This window comes from Dreissena polymorpha, chromosome 7 (genome assembly GCF_020536995.1).
Source record: "Dreissena polymorpha isolate Duluth1 chromosome 7, UMN_Dpol_1.0, whole genome shotgun sequence".
Taxonomy (NCBI): Eukaryota; Metazoa; Mollusca; class Bivalvia; order Myida; family Dreissenidae; genus Dreissena; species Dreissena polymorpha.
Window position 1 is genome coordinate 47,778,820 of NC_068361.1, and position 23,992 is coordinate 47,802,811.

At 37.3% G+C, this 23,992-nt stretch overlaps 1 protein-coding gene across 1 annotated transcript; it reads left to right on the forward strand.

The window, feature by feature from the left end:
• The first annotated feature begins 460 nt into the window (after positions 1-460).
• On the forward strand, positions 461-23,992 carry LOC127837632 (protein SET-like). The gene is made up of 7 exons (XM_052364866.1): positions 461-620; positions 2,709-2,890; positions 12,090-12,212; positions 12,528-12,641; positions 16,652-16,819; positions 18,892-19,002; positions 23,045-23,992. Exons 1-7 carry the CDS (start codon positions 551-553, stop codon positions 23,093-23,095), a joined length of 819 nt encoding a protein of 272 aa, XP_052220826.1. The 5' UTR covers positions 461-550; the 3' UTR covers positions 23,096-23,992.

Consider the following 23,992-nt stretch of genomic DNA (forward strand, 5'->3'; position numbering starts at 1 on the left):
ATGGAAGTCTTTCAAAGGTGTTCGGTTAAGAAGAGCGAATCTTAACCTTGCGAAAATGAACGTCATGACAGTTAAGATCGATTTTCAGAAATTAATGTCAATGAGGGCACAGTAAGGGTTAAAGTAAGAACAAAGCTTTATTCTATTAATCTAAATATATATTGTTCGATCATCCATTAGATTAAATTATAAGATTTAACCACAAGCGAGCCTTGAGCTTTCGATTAATTTTATGCTGACGCTTTGCGGCCTGTAACCCTATTTCGTTTAAATTATTTTATGGGCAACGGGTTCATGTACAAAATGTCGAGCTAAGGTAGCACTAAACCAAATGTGTGATGTTTGAGAAAATGTGTGTACAGCTTTTTTGACGGAAAGACCCGGACAAACACGAAAGCAGCAACGATTCGTTTTTTTTCTCCCCGAAAATTTGCGGCGGTTTTCATTGGTTCGTATGGCAGAGGCGGAAACACTCGAACCGGCTCGCCAAATCCCGCGTAATGCGAAATGTTTGGGCGCGCATGCTCATTTCAGTCTCTTTCGCGAAAACATGGCCACTACTGCTAAACAAGCCAAGACCGACGAGAAGAACGGGGCTGAAAATGCCGATGAACAGGCCGGTATGCTAGTTATTTGAATTTTTTTAGCAATCATTTCGTTTGACAGATGGTTTGATATAATTTTGGAAATATTTGGTACTTTAAACGTAGAGAAACTTGGCCTTTTAAAAATGCAGTCTCGAACTGAGAAACGATGAGCACGATTTCTTTGTTCAAACACAAAGTAAAGCTATCGTCAATGTCATTAGCAATAACAATTGCTATAAAAACAAACACACTTAGTATTTAAATTCATGATATTTCGATTAGAACATCAGTTGCATGTATGTGGACAATGATTTTGGACCCATTTTCAAAATGAAAGTACGATTTAAATTGAATAAAGGCGACGTCACAAGCCGGCATGGTGTTTTTGGAGCCTAAGAAAAATAAATGGCAGCAAGAGAATCGATGAAAACATTGGAATTTTTTAAGATCAGCTGTAATGTTGCAAATTTTTGTGACAGTTTAAGACTTAAAGCATACTGAAATTGTGTTGTGTTCTGTTTTCTTTTGTTTTTGCAACATCATGGTATTCATTACATCTAGTTTTTAGCATAGGTGCGTTTACGCACCTATGCTTATGGTATATATCCTACCGTAACCCAAATTCGACGACACCTAAATTCGACAATGTTCTATTTTTATCGGTTTAATTTTAAATGGATGATTATTGCCTTGGAATCATTTCAAAGAATTACAGCCAAGTTAAAAATTATTATTTTTTGCTATATAAGTTTTTTCATTATTTGCTAAATATTTCTTTATGTAACCGTTATATCGTCGAATTTGGGTCACACCGGGAAACCACATTTCGAAAATCCACATCGGTCGGTTGCCCTTTATGAAGCCTTACCTGATCAAAAATCATACGAAATATCTATTTAATTTAGTATATGGTCACTCTTACAATTTTTTTTATTTGGAAACGTTTTTCTAACGTTTTCTTCCAAGAATATTGCTGACACCGTTTTGAGTGAATTTTTCTAAGACCGTTTTATGTTAAAAAATCTTCTTATAACCTAAAACAAATTTCGTTCATAAAACAATTCTATCTGCACTATAAATCTCAATCTCCTACGCAGTGGCCTCCCTTATACTAGAAGTTACTGACCGGGCAAAGCAAGGGAAGTAACTGCTGCGAGGAGTTTCTATAAAAATCTGCATTCAGAAATCTGTATTCATAACTCAATCTGTTGTGCACGTCTGCATCTAACGCTTACCACAAGTTTTACGACAAATTCTTGACGCAGACGAATAGGGTAGCGTCTATTTTCATTTGTGAAAAGAATAGTTCGATACAGATCTGTCCATGCTTAAATTTTGAAAGGCTTGGGTAATTATTGTTCATAAGCGTTTCAAACACTGGTGTAAATGGAAAGATTATCTATTTAAATAGTCGGTAATTGTTTGAAATTATTGATTTGAGAAATTCGCGGATGGCGATATCGAACTACATTATACCACGTGACGCCATTCTTCCCTGTATCTTGCACCTATGCTTTTAACGCCATCGGCGCTCTCGTTGGGTATACTAAGCAAACCCTTTTCCTGAACCAGCCCAACATAAAGGCTTTTGGTAGTGACCTTTTCAGTACAATACAGCTGCACTAATTATATTTCCTTTGTATTTATGATAATGCGTGATCACAGTGTCTCCTTTATAAAGTACTGGTATAATGGTACTTTATGGTAATGATACACTTTTATAGAAACATAGATTTTTTTTACAATCTCATTTTCATTTAAATGTTTAGCTTTAATCACCAGCTGAAAGATTCAATTGCATCGACGATTTTGGCGATCAGAAATGCTTACATAGCAGCAGCTCCTGTTTGGCATAAGCTGAGTTTGGAGACAAAAGTAGAAGCTGGGGCATCCGTGTCCTACGTACATGTGTCTTGTTTAAATGATTTTGCTGTCTGTGGTTGCATCACTTAAAATATTCAGAACGTAAATTGCATGGCTGTTTTATCAAGCAACAACCATCAATTAAAACTGAATTAATTTTAAGTGACGCTTATGTTCTCAATTCAACAGTAACCAAAGTATTGCCAACTGAAAAAGCAGTTTTCACAGTTTTGAATGGTAAGAAAACCTGTTTTGCAGATAAGGAGCAACAGGAGGCGATAGAGCAGATTGATGAAGTGCAGAATGAAATAGACAGACTGAATGAACAAGCCAGCGAAGAAATTTTGAAAGTCGAACAGAAGTACAACAAATTGCGGCAGCCATTTTTCCAGAAACGATCAGATCTCATAGCCAAAATACCTAATTTCTGGGTAACTGCAGTATCCTTTGGTGACAATTATCATTTGTAGGAGTAGTAATAGGGTGAAAGTGACTGTGAGGGACTTGAAGAACAAAGGAATGATGTTCATTAATTAGGAGTTTTTATCAGAGCTCAAGATAAGGATTTTGTCTTAAGGGTTTTTTACCCCCTGATATTATTGTTAAAGCGTATTTTACTCCTTTGTTTCAGCCTTAAAGGGTATTTAGGAATATTTAGGGGTATTTTCCATAGAAAACTGACAAAGTATATGGCGTGTATAATCTAGAAATGTTATTATATTATTAAATGCAAACAGAATGGATTTAAAATGACGTCAGACGATATAGACAGACTTTCTTTAAAAATATTCCTGCAGGACAGGGCCCTCAATCTATCAGATCTGCCGCCGAATTTCGGCGGCTGTCCCCCACCTGAAAAGTATACTTTTTTCCCCTTTTGGGAGGAAAAATTCCCCCTTAAAAATTTTTTTTTTTTTTTTTTTTAATAGAAAGATGTGTCTCCTGATTATTATATCTCAATTCTATTTCAATTTATCTTTTCAAACATACTAAATTATGAAAAATGCAATGAATGTACGGCAAACATGTACAAATGAAATAATGAGGGAGTAAGTATAAACATCCCCCAAAAAGGGAAACGCCGCGAAAATTCCCCCTCCTAAGGGCTGCGGACCCCTTCCCCCAAAGTAGTGTGAGGGCCCTGCAGGAGCAGTCATTGAAATCTACAAGCAAGTCGGGCTAGTACTATGGGAATTTGAACAAGCCCGAGTCAGATTTTACTAGCCCAAACATTTTTGTTAAAAATTCTGATAAACATAACATAAAACATCCAAAGAAGCATTCATTTATTCAATCTTTAGAATACAATACAAATCTCTTATTAATTTCATCCTCATCCAAGTTAGCTTCCTCGTCATCTGAGCCAGCCTCTTTCGGATCCTGAAATAAGAAGAATCAAATCACAATTATAAATTAATACATAAAGTTAAGGTAAAAAATTAGCAGAAATGTATCCAATATATCCATGTGAAAGAGAGAGCAAACCTGAACCACCAGAAAATATATAAGCAATTTAGTGCCAGGTTATTCTACAAAAAGCCAGTTGACAAATGCGTCAATCACACTTACCTCAGATTCACATTCATCAACGACATACTTGAATGACAACTGTTCAGCCATTACTCTCTGTGTCCCGAACGCAACGTAAAACATTTATTTTACATAATAGTAATCCGGGAACCACAAAACCATGCGCCTTATGCGCAGTAATCCAATCATCAGCACGCAGGGCTCGACATTAAAGGTAGTCCGACTGTCCGGGACAACCAAATTGTTAGTCCGGACAAGTAAATAAAGAAATTTGCTAGTCCGACAGGACAAGTGGTCATTATAATTGTATAACTTAGAAAAAATGCCTTTAAAGCCATTATTTCTGTTGAGATATCACTCAACTTTTCCGAGTATATTTTGTTCACGTTTAATCGTCGAAGCCCGAGATATTCCGATAGTTCCATGTGATACATTGTACATGTACTACACTGAACTGTTCACAAGGGAAGCAACCCTTAACATTTTTTTCTTTGCCAAGATAACAAGAATATTCTCCCTTGTAAAGAATATGCGATTTACGACACCGGTACACACCGATCTTACAGACAATTAACGTAGTGACGTCCTCCCTATGTATAGAATGATTTTTTTTAAATATCAGTTAAGTACTGTTCATATACATCACTTTTAACATTTTCTGTTTGATGTTGGCAACACACAAGTTTTTGTCAGGTATTAAAAATTAATCATCTTGAGTTTTCCTGTTATTCTAGTCAGTTATTTTTGTATTGAAATTGCCTACAATTATGTTTACATGTAATTCGAACGATTCAAGTCTTTATGATTTGAGCATTTTGTATTATTTCATTATTTTGCAAAGTACTGAGCAGAATAAAGATATAATGGTCAGGACAAGTTGCTTTTTGGTCAGGACAAGTGTAATTATGGTTTCCTTATCCGACTGGACAAGTGGCTTCAAAAGTTAATGTCGAGCCCTGAGCACGTGTGCGCAGTGTGTTAATACATTAGCGGCTGTTGATTTAAGTGGCTCAAAACTTTGTTTACAAATATTGAAAATGAAAGTGGAACTCGTTTTCTTTTTAATTAATTGTACAAGCACGTCGGGCTTAAAATATTGGATTTCCTACATGCCCAAAAGAAAAAATAATAGTTTTTTGCTGTCGGACTAGTGCGAATTTCGATGTCTGCAGGAGCCACTGGTCGCTTAAAATGTCCCTTTTTTGATCCACAAACATGATGGGCCGCCATTTTTATAACAAGCTTATTATGTCCCCCACTACATATTGTTTTTGCCCTGTCTGTTGGTCAGTTGGTTGGTTGGTTTGCGCCAACTTTAACATTTGCAATAACTTTTGCAATATTGAAGATAGCAACTTGATATTTGGCATGCATATGTATCTCATGGAGCTGCACATTTTGAGTGGTGAAAGGTCAAGGTCATACTTCAAGGTCAAAGGTCAAATATATGGGTCAAAATCGCTCATTTAATGTACACTTTTGCAATATTTCAATATTCAAGATAGCAACTTGATATTTGGCATGCATGTGTATCTCATGGAGCTGCACATTTTGAGTGGTGAAAAGTCAAGGTTATCCTTCAAGGTCAGAGGTCAAATATATGTGGCCGAAATCACTCATTTTATGAGTACTTTTGCAATATTGAAGATAGCAACTTGATATTTGGCATGCATGTGTATCTCATGGAGCTTCACATTTTGAGTGGTGAAAGGTCAAGGTCATCCTTCAAGGTCAAATATATGGGTCAAAAATGCTCATGTAATGTCACTTCTGCAATATTGAACCTAGCAATTTTATATTTGACATGCATGTGTATCTCATGGAGCTGCACATTTTGAGTCAAAGGTCAAGGTCAAACGTCATATACGGGGACATTGTGTTTCACAAACACATCTTGTTTTGATTTACTATTTTGATTCAAAGGTAAACTTACACTAAAAAGTCAACTGGATTATTGGTTAAACCGGTTACGCTTTTAAATCGATTTAAAATACGTACCAAGATTTGTACTGCGTTTTGTTACATACTGGGCCTATTTTTAATGCGTTTTTTTTATTTTTTTCAATGCGTATATACGCATATACTTCTCTTATCTGGATCTCATGCATTATGTTATATCACTTTAAAACAGTAGATGAGTCTCTAATCTCGAAGAAGTTAGACATTTTATTATGGAATGAACATTTTGGAAAGTTGAAATTCAATGGTTTATATCCTTTGAAAATGTTCTTTACTTAGATGCAAAAGTCTGAGCGAACATGGATGTATATGATGAAATTATTGAACTCTCTCTCTGACAGAAGAGATGAAAACAAATTTCTGAGTACAAAGAAAAACATCCACAGGGGGTTTCCTCGCTTCATTGGGAAGAGGCCCTAGTCTATGGATTGTGGGAAGAAATTGCTCATTTTGGGAAGAATTCTCGCTAAAATTACTTCTTTGAGAAATGAAAAAGCTGGTGTAAGCTAGGATAAAATAAAATAATCCAGAATCATTGTATGCTGCCCGAAAGGGGTAGCTAAAAATCATCATAATTCTTTAATCGTTTTCCTCCTACTTTATGTACGCCCTTATTCCCGCCACTCTTCTCATTTCCATGCTTGATCTCAGACACTAATGATCCAAATTTGATGACACTTGGTATGTAGCATCCTTAAGGATGGACATTTCCATCCGGTTCAACAATTTGTCGGAGAGTTATTGCCCTTTAATTAAGAAAATGTCATGTTTCACGTCGGTTTGAGATGTCGAAGTCTGATGATTTGAATTCAATTAAACTTTATGTTCAGCATCCATGCATGGTGGCCTGTCACATCTTCATGGGATCAAATGAGTTTTCTGGGAGTTTTGCCGTTTGATTATTTTAATGTCATTTCCTCATAGATTCTTTGTTTCTGTGTGAGATCTCAAAAACGAATGATCAGAAGTTTAAATGCATTCCCTAGAAGGTGGACATGCACATGTATTTTGTTCATTCTTCTAGGGGTTTGCTGCCCTTTAAATCAAATCCTATCCGCTTTGGATCAAGTGTTCTAAAAATTTATGACACTTAATATGAAGCTTCCTTATTATCCCCCGCCATAGGCGGAGGGATATTGTTTTGGCGTTGTCCGGCACTTTTTTGTCCGGAGCCATATCTTGGAAGTGCTTTGGCGGATTTCATTGAAACTTGGTATGAGTATATATATAGATAAGAGGATGATGCACGCAAAATGGCATTGTACACCATCTGTTAATTATGGAGTTATGGCCCTTTGTATCTTTAAAAAATGCTTTTTTGAGTGTCAAATATAACACTTTTTTGTCCAGAATATATTGGCGGGATATATCAATTCAATGAATTTGCTTGTTTGTTTGACATGGGTTATGGCCTGGTTGGGCTCTGATCATTTTGTCTGAAAGTTTATTACCTTTGATTAATTATGACATTTTTTAAGCATTTTTAGTTTGAGTGAGTTTTCATGGAGTAATTTCCCCTTTGAATATAATTATTTCCTCACAATAAACCCATGATACATAGACAAAGCGAATTATCAGGGAGCATCTATAAGTTTCACTAATATTCTTATTTTTACTTGTGCTGGGGTATTGAATATTAAAATTTTAATTTATTAAAAATCATGATGTTGGCATGTAGAGTTTCACTCGCACGTATTTACCATATTAACCCATTTTGCCTAGCGTCTAGAAAAAAGGCATTGGCAAACACTTTACAGCGTATACCTAGATGAGACGCTGGATGATGCGGCATCTCATCAGGGTCTGCGCTGTTTGCATAAAGGAATTTCTGTAAAAAAATAGTCTAAATATACGAGACATCCCTAATTTTGGAAATAAACTGATCCAATTTGGAAGGATGGGAGAGTCCACCAAGCATAAATGGGTTAAAAGCAGAGACAGTGCAGAGCCCTCAATCTATTAAATCTGCCGCCGAAATTCGGTGGCAGTCCCCCACCTGAAAAGTATACTTTTTCCCCTTTTTGGGGGAAAAATTCCCCCTAAAAAAGTATTTTTATTATGTCCCCCACTAGTAGTGGGGGACATATTGTTTTTGCCCTGTCGGTTGGTTGGTCTGTTTGCGCCAACTTTAACATTTTGTAATAACTTTTGCTATATTGAATATAGCAACCTGATATTTGGCATGCATGTGTATCTCATGGAGCTGCACATTTTGAGTGGTGAAAGGTCAAGGTCATCCTTCAAGGTCAGAGGTCAAATATATGTGGCCAAAATCGCTCATTTTATGAATACTTTTGCAATATTGAAGATAGCAACTTGATATTTGGCATGCATGTGTATCTCATGGAGGTGCACATTTTGAGTGGTGAAAGGTCAAGGTCATCCTTCAAGGTCAGAGGTCCAATATATGTGGCCAAAATCGCTTATTTTATGAATACTTTTGCAATATTGAAGATAGCAACTTGATATTTGGCATGCATGTGTATCTCATGGAGCTGCACATTTTGAGTGGTGAAAGGTCAAGGTCATCCTTCAAGGTCAGAGGTCAAATATATGTGGCCCAAATCGCTTATTTTATGAATACTTTTGCAATATTGAAGATAGCAACTTGACATTTGGCATGCATGTGTATCTCATAGAGCTGCACATTTTGTGTGGTTGAAAGGTCAAGGTCAGAGGTCAATTATATGTGGCCCAAATCGCTTATTTTATGAATACTTTTGCAATATTGAAGATAGCAACTCGATATTTGGCATGCATGTGTATCTCATGGCGCTGCACATTTTGAGTGGTGAAAGGTCAAGGTCATCCTTCAAGGTCAAATATATGGGTCAAAATTGCTCATGTAATGTCACTTCTGCAATATTGAAGCTAGCAATTTTACATTTGAAATACATGTGTATCTCATGAAGCTGCACATTTTGAGTGGTGAAGGGTCAAAGTCAAGGTCATCCTTCAAGGTCAAAGGTCATAAAGGGGGACATTGTGTTTCACAAACACATCTTGTTTTTATACGCCCGTCTATGACGGGACGTATTATGGTATACCCCGCGTCCGTCTGTCCGTCCGTCTGTCCGTCCGTCTGTCCGTCCGTCCGTCCGTCCGTCCGTCTGTTAATGTCGTACGCTACGTCAAATATCCTTTGACAGATTTTCTTCAAATTTTAACACAATCTTAATATTGATAAACCCTGATCCCCTTTCGTTTTTGACGGAATTCTGAATTGTCGTTCCAGAGTTATGGGACTTTGTTCGTCAAAATTTCGTGATTTCATTGAATGTCCTACTGTAGCTATATAAAAATGTTAAAGTTGTTATAACTTTGGTATGCTTGGACCTAGAGTCTTGAAACTTGACATGAAGGTTGGCCAGAACTAGTAAGTAACCACTGGACATTTCAAGGTCATTCATTTGAAGGTCAAGGTCACTGTGACCTTGAATGTAAAAATGTTAAAGTTGTTATAACTTTGGTATGCTTGGACCTAGAGTCTTGAAACTTGACATGAAGGTTGGCCAGAACTAGTAAGTAACCCCTGGACATTTCAAGGTCATTCATTTGAAGGTCAAGGTCACTGTGACCTTGAATGTAAAAATGTTAAAGTTCTTATTTCATGTTATAACTTTGGTATGCTTGTACCTAGAGTCTTCAAACTTGAAATAAAGATTGGCCAGTACTAGAAGATGACCACTGGTCATTTCAATGTCATTCATTTGAAGGTCAAGGTCACTGTGACCTTAAATGTTAAAATGTTAAAATTGTTATAACTTTGGTATGCTTGGACATAGAGTCTTCAAACTTGACATGAAGGTTTGCAAGCACACTTAGATGACCACTGGTCATTTCAAGGTCATTCATTCTAAGGTCAAGGTCACTGTGACCTTAAATGTTATTGTTGTTCATGTATCCTACCGTAGCTCAAATATCCCCCGATGGATTTTTTATTTGCCCGTCTATGACGGGACGTATTATGGTATACCCCGCGTCCGTCTGTCCGTCCGTCCGTCCGTCCGTCCGTCCGTCTGTTAATGTCGTACGCTACGTCAAATATCCTTTGACAGATTTTCTTCAAATTTTAACACAATCTTAATATTGATAAACCCTGATCCCCTTTCGTTTTTGACGGAATTCTGAATTGTCGTTCCAGAGTTATGGGACTTTGTTCGTCAAAATTTCGTGATTTCATTGAATGTCCTACTGTAGCTCAAATATCCTTCGATGGATTTTTTTCAAATTTCAACACAATCTTAATATTGATAAACCCTGATCCCCTTTCGTTTTTGACGGAATTCTGAATTGTCGTTCCAGAGTTATGGGACTTTGTTCGTCAAAATTTCGTGATTTCCATGCTCATGTACTTATAAAATAAACCATGTATTCAAATACAAATAAACTGAAGTAAAAAAATGATTCAAAGGGTTATTTATTACCTTACTACTTCATTGGCGAACGACGGGCGTATCATGCGCTCATGGCGCAGCTTTTATTGTTTTTATACGCCCGTATAAAATACGGGACGTAATATGTGAAACCCCTTGGCGGGCGGGCGGCGGGCGGAAGGCATCACTTTGTCCGGACTCTAATTCAAATTGTATTCATCCGATCTTCACCAAACTTGGTCAGCAGTTGCATCTAGTTGATATCTAGGCCAAGTTAGAATATGGGTCATGCCGGGTCAAAAACTAGGTCATAGGGTCAATAAGTGCATTTTCAAAGGGGCCACTTTGTCCGGACTCTATTTCAAATTGTATTCATCCGATCTTCACCAAACTTGGTCAGCAGTTGCATCTAGTTGATATATAGGCCAAGTTCGAATATGGGTCATGCCGGGTCAAAAACTAGGTCATAGGGTCAATTAGTGCATTTTCAACGGCGCCACTTTGTCCGGACTCTAATTCAAATTGTATTCATCCGATCTTCACCAAACTTGGTCAGTAGTTGCATCTAGTTGATATCTAGGTCAAGTCCGAATATGGGTCATGCTGGGTCAAAAACTAGGTCAAAGGGTCAATTAGTGCATTTTACTTTGTCCGGACTCTAATTCAAATTGTATAAATCTTATCTTCACCAAACTTGGTCAGTAGTTGCATCTAGTTGATATCTAGGCCAAGTTCGAATATGGGTCATGCCAGGTAAAAAACTAGGTCATAGGGTCAATTAGTCCATTTTCAACAGCGCCACTTTGTCCGGACTCTTATTCAAATTGTATTCATCCGATCTTTACCAAACTTGGTCAGTAGTTGCATCTAGTTGATATCTAGGTCAAGTTCGAATATGGGTCATGTCGGGTCAAGAACTAGGTCATAGGGTCAATTAGTGCATTTTCAACGGCGCCACTTTGCCAAAATGCCTTATACAGGTTTATGATTATCAATTTAATACACCTCATTTACATCCGCTGAACACTTATCGAACTTGATAGCAATAAAAACCGCTATAAGCATCTTATAAAGGTGAATTACAGACAGCCTTGGTATTCATGCTGATATAAAATGTAAAAGCAAACAGTATTTAAACATTCAAACCAAATATTTATTTCAGTTTTTAGGGAACTAATTTCAAGATAAGTAATATCAGTACAGGAAATACTGCCATTCTATGTAGGTCTAAACAATTATGATTTAAATATTGTGTTTTAGAGAACAAATGAGACTAAGTGTACACTTATTGATATCAATGCATATATATGAATATATCAGTTATATAAGTTGTTGTTGTTTTTTTTGCTTATTTCCAAAACAAATACATCAATCATCAGTGTATCATCTCCAATGGCACACGAATCGGGCGTATATTGCTCCGTCATGCGGCGCTCTTGTTTTTTAATGGAAAGATGTGTCTCATGATTATTATATCTCAATTCTATTTCAATTTAATCTTTGCAAACATACTCAATTATGAAAAATGCAATGAATATAGTGCAAACATGTACAAATGTAATAATCAGAGAGTAAGTAAAAAAAATCCCCCAAAAATGGAAACGCCGCAAAAATTCCCCCTCCTAAGGGCTGCGGACCCCTTCCCCCCAAAGTAGTGTGAGGGCGCTGCACTGTAAGTAAATTCATCAGATAGTCCCTTGAATGTTTCTTAAAGGCTAGTCGGTTGGATCTGTATCAAGTTTACTCTGCATTGTGTCTTTAACTGCGTGATCAGTTTGTAAACCATCCACAAGTGTCAGCGTTGTTAAATGAAGAGGACGAAGAGGCGCTACAGTTTCTGACGAAAGTCGAGGTTCAAGAATTTGAGGACATCAAGTCAGGATACAAAATCAACTTTGTAAGTAAAATGTGCATTTGCATGTCGTATTGTTTGCATTTTTGATGGTGAATTCATTCTTAGTTCTTAACCATGTACATTTTTTAACCAAATAAAAGGACCCTTCCCACAGGGTTTGGTATTCCACATTAAAATATTGTCTTTGTACAGCCCCAAATCCGATTCAGAATTTGCGCTTGTTTTTGTGTGTGTGTTTTTTCTTCAAAATGAATAGTGCAAATCCCTCTTTGCTGTCTACCTGTGAGTTTAAAACTTGTGATGTATATCGTTTACTTGTTCTTTATGGTGTTTTAAACCCTGCTTGTCTTGTTCCAGTATTTTGACAAGAACCAGTACTTTGAAAACAGCGTTATCTCAAAAGAGTTCCACTTGAACGACACCGGAGAGCCGTCCTCCAAATCTACACCAATCAAATGGTGCTCTGGGAAGGTAAACATAGTGAACGGGGCGTTGTTTTGGGGTTACTTTTAGGGCTGAAACTTGGGCCTTATCTAAAAAAAACGCATATTTTACAGTCAGAAATGACTGGCACAATTTCACAATTGAAGATTTCTAAAATAATATAAAATTAATGAATCGCATTACTCTGGCATAAGCTCTTAGATTGTAACTATCAAATTAAATATTGAAAACACATATATTCTCAATTGTAGAGTATTTGTTAGAAACCACAAATTTTCCCATTTTAATTCTAAACAAAGATATTTTTCCAAAACCAAAGGGCATGGGTCCGTCCCCAAAATAATGAAAGAAAACACAAATTTGGTTTGGTAGTTGGGATGGGGTTTTCTACATCTTGTAATATGGGCTTTCATGGGGATGAATAAAAATTGGAAGCAGAATTTGCTGTGACTTAAACAACTTTAATAAAAACCCACATAATTTCTTAATTCTGGTTTGATAACACGAAGAGAACTTCATACACAAAAAGTTACACATTAGTCATGATTAGATCTCCCGTCTGTATGTCAGCCACGGAATGATGTTATTGTACATGCTAGACTAATGAAAGTCTGTGATTATAATGAAAATTTCTGACTGTGGCTTTTACTGTGCACAACTAAGTTGTAAAGATTTGTTCTTTTATCCGCTTGTATAGTATATTCCTTTTTCGAAGAAGGCGGTATATAGCTCTCCGTCTCTCAGAGTGTGACAACATTCTTGTTCTCTTTTATATTCTCTATTGTAGAGTATATGTTAGCAACCCAAATTTTCTCAATTTTAGTCTAAACAATGCTAGTTTTTATGTCCCCCACTATAGTAGTGGGGGACATATTGTTTTTGCCCTGTCTGTTGGTCTGTTGGTTTGCGCCAACTTTAACATTTGCAATAACTTTTGCAATATTAAAGATAGCAACTTGATATTTGGCATGCATATGTATCTCATGGAGCTGCACATTTTGAGTGGTGAAAGGTCAAGGTCATCCTTCAAGGTCAAATATATGGGTCAAAATCGCTCATTTAATGTACGTTTTTGCAATATTTCAATATTCAAGATAGCAACTTGATATTTGGCATGCATGTGTATCTCATGGAGCTGCACATTTTGAGTGGTGAAAGGTCAAGGTCATCCTTCAAGGTCAGAGGTCAAATATATGTGGCCAAAATCGCTAATTTTATGAGTACTTTTGCAATATTGAAGATAGCAACTTGATATTTGGCATGCATGTGTATCTCATGGAGCTGCACATTTTGAGTGGTGAAAGGTCAAGGTCATCCTTCAAGGCCAAATATATGGGTCAAAATTGCTCATGTAATGTCACTTATGCAATATTGAAGCTAGCAATTTTATATTTAACATGCATGTGTATCTCATGGAGCTAAACATTTTGAGTGGTGAAGGGTCAAGGTCATCCTTCAAGGTCAAACGTCATATACGGGGACATAGTGTTTCACAAACACATCTTGTTTCCCAATCCAAACAGCCCTGGTCCCATTCCCAAAATAATGAAAGAAAACACTAAGTTAAGTGTCAAAAGTCCGGTTTGGTGGATGGGATAGGGTTTTCTACAAATAACTAGTCAGTCAATCAGGGTTCGACACTAAGGCACGTCCGACAGACATTGTCTAGTAAGATCGGTGGTCGGTCTAGTTAAACTGCGGGCTAGCTTGTCCGACTGGTCGTACATGAAAAAATCTATAATGATTAATAGAACTATAACTAACTGCTGTGAAAACCTTTTTTCTTAATGTGTAAAATTACTCTCGTATCCGTTATTTACATCAGAACAAAACTAGCGTATATAAATAAACGCGGAGCATTCACATGATTCATCGCTATTTTTAGACGCAAAGGAGGGCTTCCAGCAGAAATTGCTTTTTCCATTGGTCAAGATGTCATGAATATTAATGATTTTCTGCAGTGTCGTAAACCTTTACAGCATGTTTTTACGACTTCTATCGAAAATCGGTTTCGTCAATGCAAACATTTTGGCGTAGCAGACGAAAGAATGTAATTTAAAGAATGGCTTTGTTCAAGTTCGGATTTTTGTCCGAAAAATCAGTAAAAAAAGAAGAATCCGTCGGTAAAACTGACAGGAAACTTGAATATAAAAAAAAGAAAACGTCAATTTTATCCTAAAAGGAAAATTGAGTTTCCATGGTTTGAACTTGACGAAGAAAAGCAAAAACTGTTAACTCTATGCATCAAAATAACTTTCTGGTGTTCACTGATTTTTTACTGATAAATCCTGATTAAACAGTTACATGACACAATTGTGTTTATTTGCAATGTCATTTATGGTCTAGTATACATCAGATTCGGGCTAGTAGATTTTAAGAGGAGCTGGTCCGATGGTCTTGCTGTAAAAAAGTTAATGTCGAACCCTGTCAATGCATCGACTACCTTTAAGATTTGCTGAACACACTTTCATCCAAGTCTAATCCAATGGTTAGTTGCTTACCCAAATAATGTTGCTGAGGTGTAGTGGATATTGCATCTGCTTGAACATCACCATGTCCCGGGATCATTTATATTTATGGGATCTTAAGATCTCCCCAGGTACTGCTTCTACCCAGGAAATGGGATTGCTCAAAAAAATACATGGCATTCAATGCAACAAAGTAAACTTAAAAAGTTTAAAGTAACGCAGATAAGTTAGTCTGCATCTTATCTTTAAACTGTCCTGGAGCAAGCTCGGCACTAGTTGCCAGGATATCTGCATGTCAGCCACGGAATGATGTTATTCAGCGATTTTCCTCCTTCTTTATAAAGTACCGGTAAACGGTACTTTCCCAATCGAACGAAAATTCCCAAATTCCCAAAACGGTACTTTCCCAATCGATCGAAAATTCCCAAATTCCCAATCGGCATCTGGAAAAATCCCAATCAGCGTCCGAATTTTTTCTCAAAACGATAGAAAGTTTCGTAAAAAAACCAACTTTCGGCGAGCGAACAAAGAAAATCGTATAGTTGTGTGTAACCACGCGCTCGATTAATTTCGGGTTTTATTATTCAGCGCATTCAATCAATAGAGTTGTTACTGTTTCCGGTTCTTTTGCCAGGCAGCCAGCGTACTGTTTTACGTCGGTTTGTAACCTTATCGTAGTTTGAAATGAGTCATAATAGCAAATATTATGCCAAAAAAACAATCGGAACCATCTATCACAGGACACATTGACAGCAATAATGATGCTGTGCAGGGAGGGATGCAAGCAACTGAGTGATGATCAAACATCAAAGATTGTTGAAATTTTCACAAAAATGAAAGAGAGAGACATTGCTTTAAAAGAGATTAAAACAACAAGTAATTGATTTGGTGTGTTCTTTATAATATTTTGTTATTTATATAAACTTTATAACTTAATGGTCATTAAGGCATGCCTGCAAATGATTATTTAAATGGGTGTGTTCAATTAAGTATGAACTGTATGATGTATTCAATAATACCCAAACTTCACGACGGGATTTTCCCAATTTCAGGATTTCACGACTCGATTTTTCCCAATTTTGAGGTTTTCACGAGTCAATTTTTCCCAATCGGACCGGTACGGGTACTTTTCCCAATTGGACAAGGAAAATCGCTGTTATTGTACATGCTAGACTAATGAAAGTCTGTGATTATAATGAAAATTTCTGACTGTGGCTTTTACTGTGCACAACTAAGTTGTAAAGATTTTTTCTTTTATCCGCTTGTATAGTATGTTCCTTTTTCGAAGAAGGCGGTATATAGCTGTCTGTCTCTCTCAGTGTGACAACATTCTTGTTTTCTTTTTGTTCTGCACCCATCCATTAACAAAATTTAATTAGCGAGGGTATAAATTCAATGTTTTTACTTGTTTAACAAGTATCTGCCTTGGTCATCGGATATAGCAAGGTGTCACTGTATTTGTGTTGGAAAACATTCCTAAAATTTACAAATTACACATATTTTGAAACATGCTCTCTCTCTCATAGCAAAGTGCAGTATAATGTTTGTGCCTGCTTGTTTTGTTTACAGGATTTAACGAAGAAGTCAAACTCGCCCGCCAAGGGAAGTCGCAAGCGCAGTCCTGAGGAGCAGGAGTCGTTCTTCTGCTGGTTCTCTGACCATGGGGACGCCGGCGCTGATGAGTTGGGAGAGGTTATAAAGGACGATATCTGGCCCAACCCTCTACAGTACTATCTGGTAAGGGCCCAACCCTCTACAGTACCCAACCCTCTACAGTACTACTATCTGGTAAGGGCCCAACCCTCTACAGTACCCAACCCTCTACAGTACTATCTGATAAGGGCCCAACCCTCTACAGTACCCAACCCTCTACAGTACTATCTGGAAAGGCCCAAACGTTTACTGTCTTATTTGGTAAGGGCCAAACCTGTGCAAACAGGCTACTTCTGACGGCATTTTTAGCACGTGCTTTTAGCCCAGTTTTCCCTGACCAAGGATCAACTTATCCACTCTTGGCCAACGATCTCTGCAATACTACCTGGTAATGACTTTTTTCTCACCAAAATAGCTATTTGGTTGTCTATTGGACAATTTTAGGCCCTTTAAGGTACAAGATGCTCCAAAGGATGGCCAGGGAACAAGGATAGCAGTAAAAATCTATTCATCGATAATTACTCGTTAATAAAACTATTGTGATAGCATCAAGTACAGTGTCATCCCTGTGAACTGCACAGGCTATTTCGGAATGACACTTGACACAATGCGTAAAATCCCTTTTTCCACAGAGGGCAGCTCATTTTTAGCTCTGCTGTTTTTCAGAGAAAACCCGAGGTATTGTCATAGCCAGCTCGTCCGCCTCCTGCTTAAACCTTAACATTGGCTCTAAAATCAAATTGCTTCCACCTACAACTTTAAAACTTCATATGTAGCTGCACCTCGATGAGTTCTACACGCCACACCCATTTTGGGGTAACTAGGTCTAGTGTTTTTCCCAGGAGGGAAAAGGGGCATGGCGCATTACTTTAAAAAAGGGCATTTTACTCGCAGTTTAGGTAAAAAGGGCAAAAACGTTACGTGACTAAGTTGTTTAGAGAGAAGCATACACATAAACATATAAACAAGCACATTTAATGGTAATTGGTGTATTTAACTTTCTTTTATTAATATTAATACATTTACCTTGCTATGTCTCCATTAAAGTAGCATGCTGTTGCAGTAAACTGTGCAGAATGAAAAACATAATAAAGCGATATATGCATGTGAATCTGATTATACACAGATCCACTAACACATAAATGAAACCATGTTTGTCTTATCCCATTTTCTAACGATAATCTTGTCAGAAGTTTTTCCAGTAAAATGAGTAAACTGAACACTAACAATTTGCAAACGCTCGTTTCCGTGACATACATCAAATGAACAGATTACTGATAAATATGTTGTTTTTGTGTTTAACGATTAATGCATCGTTCTTTAGCATGTGCATTTCATTTATCTCTTCTAATTGTGTGATCTCCATCGTAAAATTGCCATTTTTGCTGAGAGTCACAATTTATTAGCTGTATCGTCCGCCATCTTGTTAAAATGAAAACCGACAGGTGCGCATAGCAACGTAAACTCGTATAATATGTCTGCGTATTAATAAGATAAGAAAATGTTACAGTAATTCTGTCAATAATTAATTATCTAAATTTAAGAAAAATGTTTTGATGATATTGTATTATGCATGAAAAGCACATTTTCCACGAGGAAAATCTTGGTTTCAATAGAAGTCTCCGAAGTAACTGTCCATGATTTTATTGTGGACTAGTATGCATACATTACCATGCCACTGAAATTATCGATAAATATTGACATGGGGTTATTCACGCATGACAAATTCATAACCGAGCGAATCTTCGCGGCCTTGGGGACATACTCTGACACTAGTCTGCAAGGTAGTTTGGACAAAGGGCTATTATGCCTATTGATGTGTTATCAATAAGGGCGCGAAAACCAGCGGGTGCTCATGTCATGAAGGGGCAAGGGGGCTGCCTTTGAAAAGGGCAGCGTGGCGATAATTGACTTTGAAAGGGGCAGCGTGGCGAAACAAAACAAGGGTATGGCAATTCGCCACGCTAAAACGGCCTGGGAAAAACACTACTAGGTCAAAGGTCAAGGTCACTGTGACCTCTAAAAAAAACTCCACTTACCTTTCTTCCTTTTCTTCTGACAAGCCTTCATTTATTCAAAACTGCACCCACAGCCGAGCATTTGCTCTTCATGTTTTATTTATCCCAGGCATACAGTATCTCCGTAAATGTTTACAGGCCTCAGAAATAGATGAGGAGGGAGGTATGGGTACAGGAGGGGAGGATGACATGGATGATGTAGATGAGGAGGAGGAGGAGGATGGACTAGAAGGAGAGGACCAAGATGAGGTATGGGAAGCCTTGTTTATGGGAGACAATACATATGGAAACTCTTGTATATGTTAGACAACATGTATGGGAACTCTTGTATATGTTAGACAACACTAATGGAACTCTTTTATATGTGGGAAAACACAGTAATCTGTAACCATATAATACTGGTGCTCAGATTGAAAACGGCAGCATGCTCTTTGGTCAGGGCACTATATTGCTGCGGTAATATTATCGATGTTGCCTGTGTTAAATATAGCATATATGTTATATATTTTACAGAGCAGGTATTTTCATGTAAACATTGTTTCTATTATTAATAAAAGTAGTTTCTTTAATGTCAATTCAGAAAATTGATTGGAACTACAAATAAAATTTGCTGAACAAAAATTGATCAGATAAAAAAAGGGGGGGGCAGTGTGGGACATTGGGTCAGCAGTGTGCTGTGCCCTTCCATTTAGACCTAGCTGGAGCACTTTAGTTGATAACTTCACATCAGTGAATGGTGTTTACATGTCAGATTGCACATTATGTTAACGATTATCTATGCATGAAGTAATTTTGAAGCGTTTTGAACATGTTTGGTAAGATTTAGGCAAGTTGTTTGAAAAATGATCACAAGACAGAACAAATGCGTGTGCATGTGATGAAATCATTGAACTCTCTCACTGACAGCAGAGATGAAAACAAGTTTCTGAGAACACCATGCAATTTTTGGTCTGTCAGTATTTAACCCTTGCCCAAACATATGCAAGGTGAATATGGCGATATACCAGTATAAAACCAAACAAACATGCAAGTTACTAGCCGGCTGTTCAGGTTTTACCCTGTGTGCTGCTCATCAATATGTTATGGTTGGAAATGAAGGATTTAAAACTTGAATCTAGTATAATAAGTGTTTTAAATTTTATTTGATTGTCAAAGGAAATACAAACACTTCAAAGTGCATATCTGAATGTTAAAGGGTTAATGCAACCATATTAAACAGGTAGTGAAGTCGGAACTATACATCAACAAATTGTGTTTACATGTCTGAGTCGTTAACTTCATTTATCGATTATATTATGCACCAAGTCATTTTGAAGCATTTAAAAATGTTATGAACACGGTGCCTATACCACGTGACTTTATACGCCCGTCTATGACGGGACGTATTATGGTATACCCCGCGTCTGTCCGTCTGTCCGTCCGTCCGTCTGTTAATGTCGTACGCTACGTCAAATATCCTTTGACAGATTTTCTTCAAATTTTAACACAATCTTAATATTGATGAACCCTGATCCCCTTTCGTTTTTGACGGAATTCTGAATTGTCGTTCCAGAGTTATGGGACTTTGTTCGTCAAAATTTCGTGATTTCATTGAATGTCCTACTGTAGCTCAAATATCCTTCGATGGATTTTTTTCAAATTTCAACACAATCTTAATATTGATAAACCCTGATCCCCTTTCGTTTTTGACGGAATTCTGAATTGTCGTTCCAGAGTTATGGGACTTTGTTCGTCAAAATTTCGTGATTTCATTGAATGTCCTACCGTAGCCGTCCGTCCGTCCGTCTGTTAATGTCGTACGCTACGTCAAATATCCTTTGACAGATTTTCTTCAAATTTTAACACAATCTTAATATTGATAAACCCTGATCCCCTTTCGTTTTTGACGGAATTCTGAATTGTCGTTCCAGAGTTATGGGACTTTGTTCGTCAAAATTTCGTGATTTCATTGAATGTCCTACTGTAGCTCAAATATCCTTCGATGGATTTTTTTTTTTTTTTTTAGTATCCCTGAAAAATTGAACAAGGTGAGCTTTTTTCTATTCCGATTGTACACTACCACTTACCCATCTACATTTCTCTTTTATTATTGGTCAAAATATCTATAACAGGTTTACTTCAACTCCATATCCTCTAAAGAAATGCATACATATACTCAAAAAAAGATATGGTATGAATGTCAAGGAGACGGCGCTCCATGCTCATGTACTTATAAAATAAACCATGTATTCAAATACAAATAAACTGAAGTAAAAAAATGATTCAAAGGGTTATTTATTACCTTACTACTTCATTGGCGAACGACGGGCGTATCATGCGCTCATGGCGCAGCTCCTCAGTTAAGGTCTGTGCTGGGAGAATAAAGCGTGTTTGTAATATGAAGTCCCCACGCTGATCCGACATTTTTCTTATGGTTCAAATGCGCGGTTGCACTTTACTGAAAAAATACTAATTTGTTTAAAAAGATCACGATACCTATATATAGAATGAGTGGGCTCTCCTCTTTATCCCATTAAAAATGGTGAAATATTTAAAAAGAGATCTTTAAAAATGTTAACTGGGTCGCGCTTTATTCTCCCAACACAGATCCGAAAGTCACGTGGTTTAGGCACCGTGATAATGATTTTGTCAAGTTGTGATGCAGTGGTTTATCCTGTTAAGACAAGAACTAATTGGTATGAATGTGATGAAATTATTGAACTCTCTCACTGATTGTAGAGATGAAAACAAGTTTCTGAGAATACCATGCAATATTTGTTCTGTACATTTTACCACCAATCAATTGTAGGCCAGTATCATTAACATTGTACATTTTTATGCTCCCCGAAAATATTTTCGGTGGAGCATATAGTTGCCAGTTTGTAGTTCCGTACTTCCTTCAGTCACACTTTTGCTACCGTTTCTCATAGCACCTTCAATACTTTACCAATCGCTTTGATATTTAGCATGTAGGTACCTTGCATGGACCTTTACCTTTTGATGAGGTTTGGGGTCACTGGGGTCAACGTCACCGAGGCTAATAAAAGACTTCCTTCCGTCACACTTTTGCTACCGTTTCTCATAGCGCCTTCAATAATTGACCAATCACTTTCATATTTGACATGTAGGTACCTTGCATGGACCTCTACTTTTTGATGAGGTTTGAGGTCACTGGGGTCAAGGTCACCGAGGCTGATAATATATTTTTTAGGTGGTTATTAACACATAGATTGACAAAGCGCATCATCGGGGAGCATCCATCAGTTTCACTGATATTCTTGTTAAGCTCAACTCTGAACATGAGATATGAGCGAGATATGAGTTTCTGCTCAGTTGAGTGTATTCAAAATGAGCCCACAACCCACAAACAATCTCAGATCGCAGCTCTAAGAATATGCACACATTCCTGCATAAATTTTAAGAGTTGATTCAGGCTAAATTCTAGAAAAACAAAACCTCTGTGAACACCAAATAGAGCATGATGATCAAACAATTTTATAAAATGTATAAGTTGAGTCTGAACATTGACTTAAGTATGTTCCTGATATAAGGCTCATATTGCTTGTGCTGGTCCAGTTTATAAATTAATAAAAATCATTGTATCCAGTCTTCACAGTAATATATTTCAACCACTGGCCCGAATTATGATGCTTTATTGGAAACGGACAAAAAATCCAATAGCCCAACTATATAAATTATTAATTTCTAGTAGCCCAATTAACATTTACCCAGTCCCGGCTGTCGGGCTTATAGTTAGCGTGAAGACTGTTGTATCGATGCTGTTTCCCACTCAGAGCCTAAGTGAAAATGGCTATGTGCAAACAGCATAAAACCAGAACAGCCTGCGAGTAACTTGCAGTCTGTTCAGGCTTTATGCTGTTTGCTGCTCATCAGTATCTAAGGGTTGGAAATGAAGTCTTTAAAACTTGAATTTAATATTTAAGGTGTTAAATTAAATGTAACTTTCTAAGGGACAACACATGCGTTAAAATACGTATCTATGTGGTAAAGGGCTTGGGAATTCCAAATGAGTCTTGTTCTGAGAAAACTGGGCATAATGCATGTGCGTAAAGTGTCGTCCCAGATTAGCCCGTGCAGTCTAATCAGTGACGACACTTTCCGCTTTTATTACATTTTTCGTTTAAATAAAGTCTCTTTTTAGCAAAAATCCAAATTAGGCAGAAAGTGTCGTCCCTGATCAGCCCGTGCGGACTGCACAGGCTAATCTGGGACGACACTTTACGCACATGCATTATGCCCAAGTTTCTCAGAACACGACTCAAATAAAAAACAATGAAAACCTTTGTTTCAGGAGGGAGAGGAGGAGGAGGAGGGTGGGGAGGATGAAGAGGATGATGGTTAGACGAGTCATCAGCAGTAGTATCGCCACACACATCGCTCAGTATCAGGGGGGAACCAGTACAACATCAGGGGGGAACCAGTTCAACAGTCTGACTCATGGCATGGGACCCTCGTTCTGGGAAGACTGGGCTTGATGCCTGTGCTTAAAGTGTTGTCCCAGATAAGCCTTTGCAGTATGCACAGTCTGATCTGGGACAACACCACTTTTTGGGACTTTTTTGTTGTTGTTGATCAAAGTTCGGTTCTGAAGGAAAATCCACCAGTGTTTGTGAAAAGTATTGTCCCATATTAGCCTGTGTGGACTGCACAAGCTAATCTGGAATGGCTTTTTACCCTTACGCATTAAGCCAAGTTTTTCCAGAATGAGGCTTCTACGTGTTGTGATTGGATCATCTTGGACCATGATTGAAGACTGATCTAAAAAGCCCTAATCTTATTGTAATTTATTTTATGATCGCAAAGAAATTGTCAACTTTTGTTATTTCATCACTAGTTAATGATTATTACAAATTTCTTTGTTACTTTTGATCCTAAACTTATTAGATGTCATGGTTATTTGATCATTTGTCATTTAAATGTGAAATATTGTATCATTGTGCATTTTAGTGCATATTCATTCATTTCCATTATTAATTTTCATCGATTTCGCCATGGATCATCCTCATCATCATCCCATCCTTCATTCTCATCTCATTTTCATCCATATCATTTTCATTAGTATTCATCAAGTCCTTATCGTTATTTACCCTGAAAGACATGTGTCAGTGTTATGGCCCCTCCTGTACGTAAACTGGACTATCGGACATTAGTGAATTCGCTGTACAGAATGTGATTTGTCTGAGTGAGAAAAAATGGTTTCCCATGTATGAAAAATACAGAAAATAAAGATGATACATAT

Coding starts and splice junctions, on each gene's coding strand:
- LOC127837632 (XM_052364866.1), top strand. CDS start 551: ATGGCCACTACTGCTAAACAAGCCAAGACCGACGAGAAGAACGGGGCT. Junction 12,642..16,651: donor TCAAATGGTGCTCTGGGAAG/GTAAACATAGTG, acceptor TTTTGTTTACAG/GATTTAACGAAGAAGTCAAA. Junction 19,003..23,044: donor AAGGAGAGGACCAAGATGAG/GTATGGGAAGCC, acceptor CCTTTGTTTCAG/GAGGGAGAGGAGGAGGAGGA.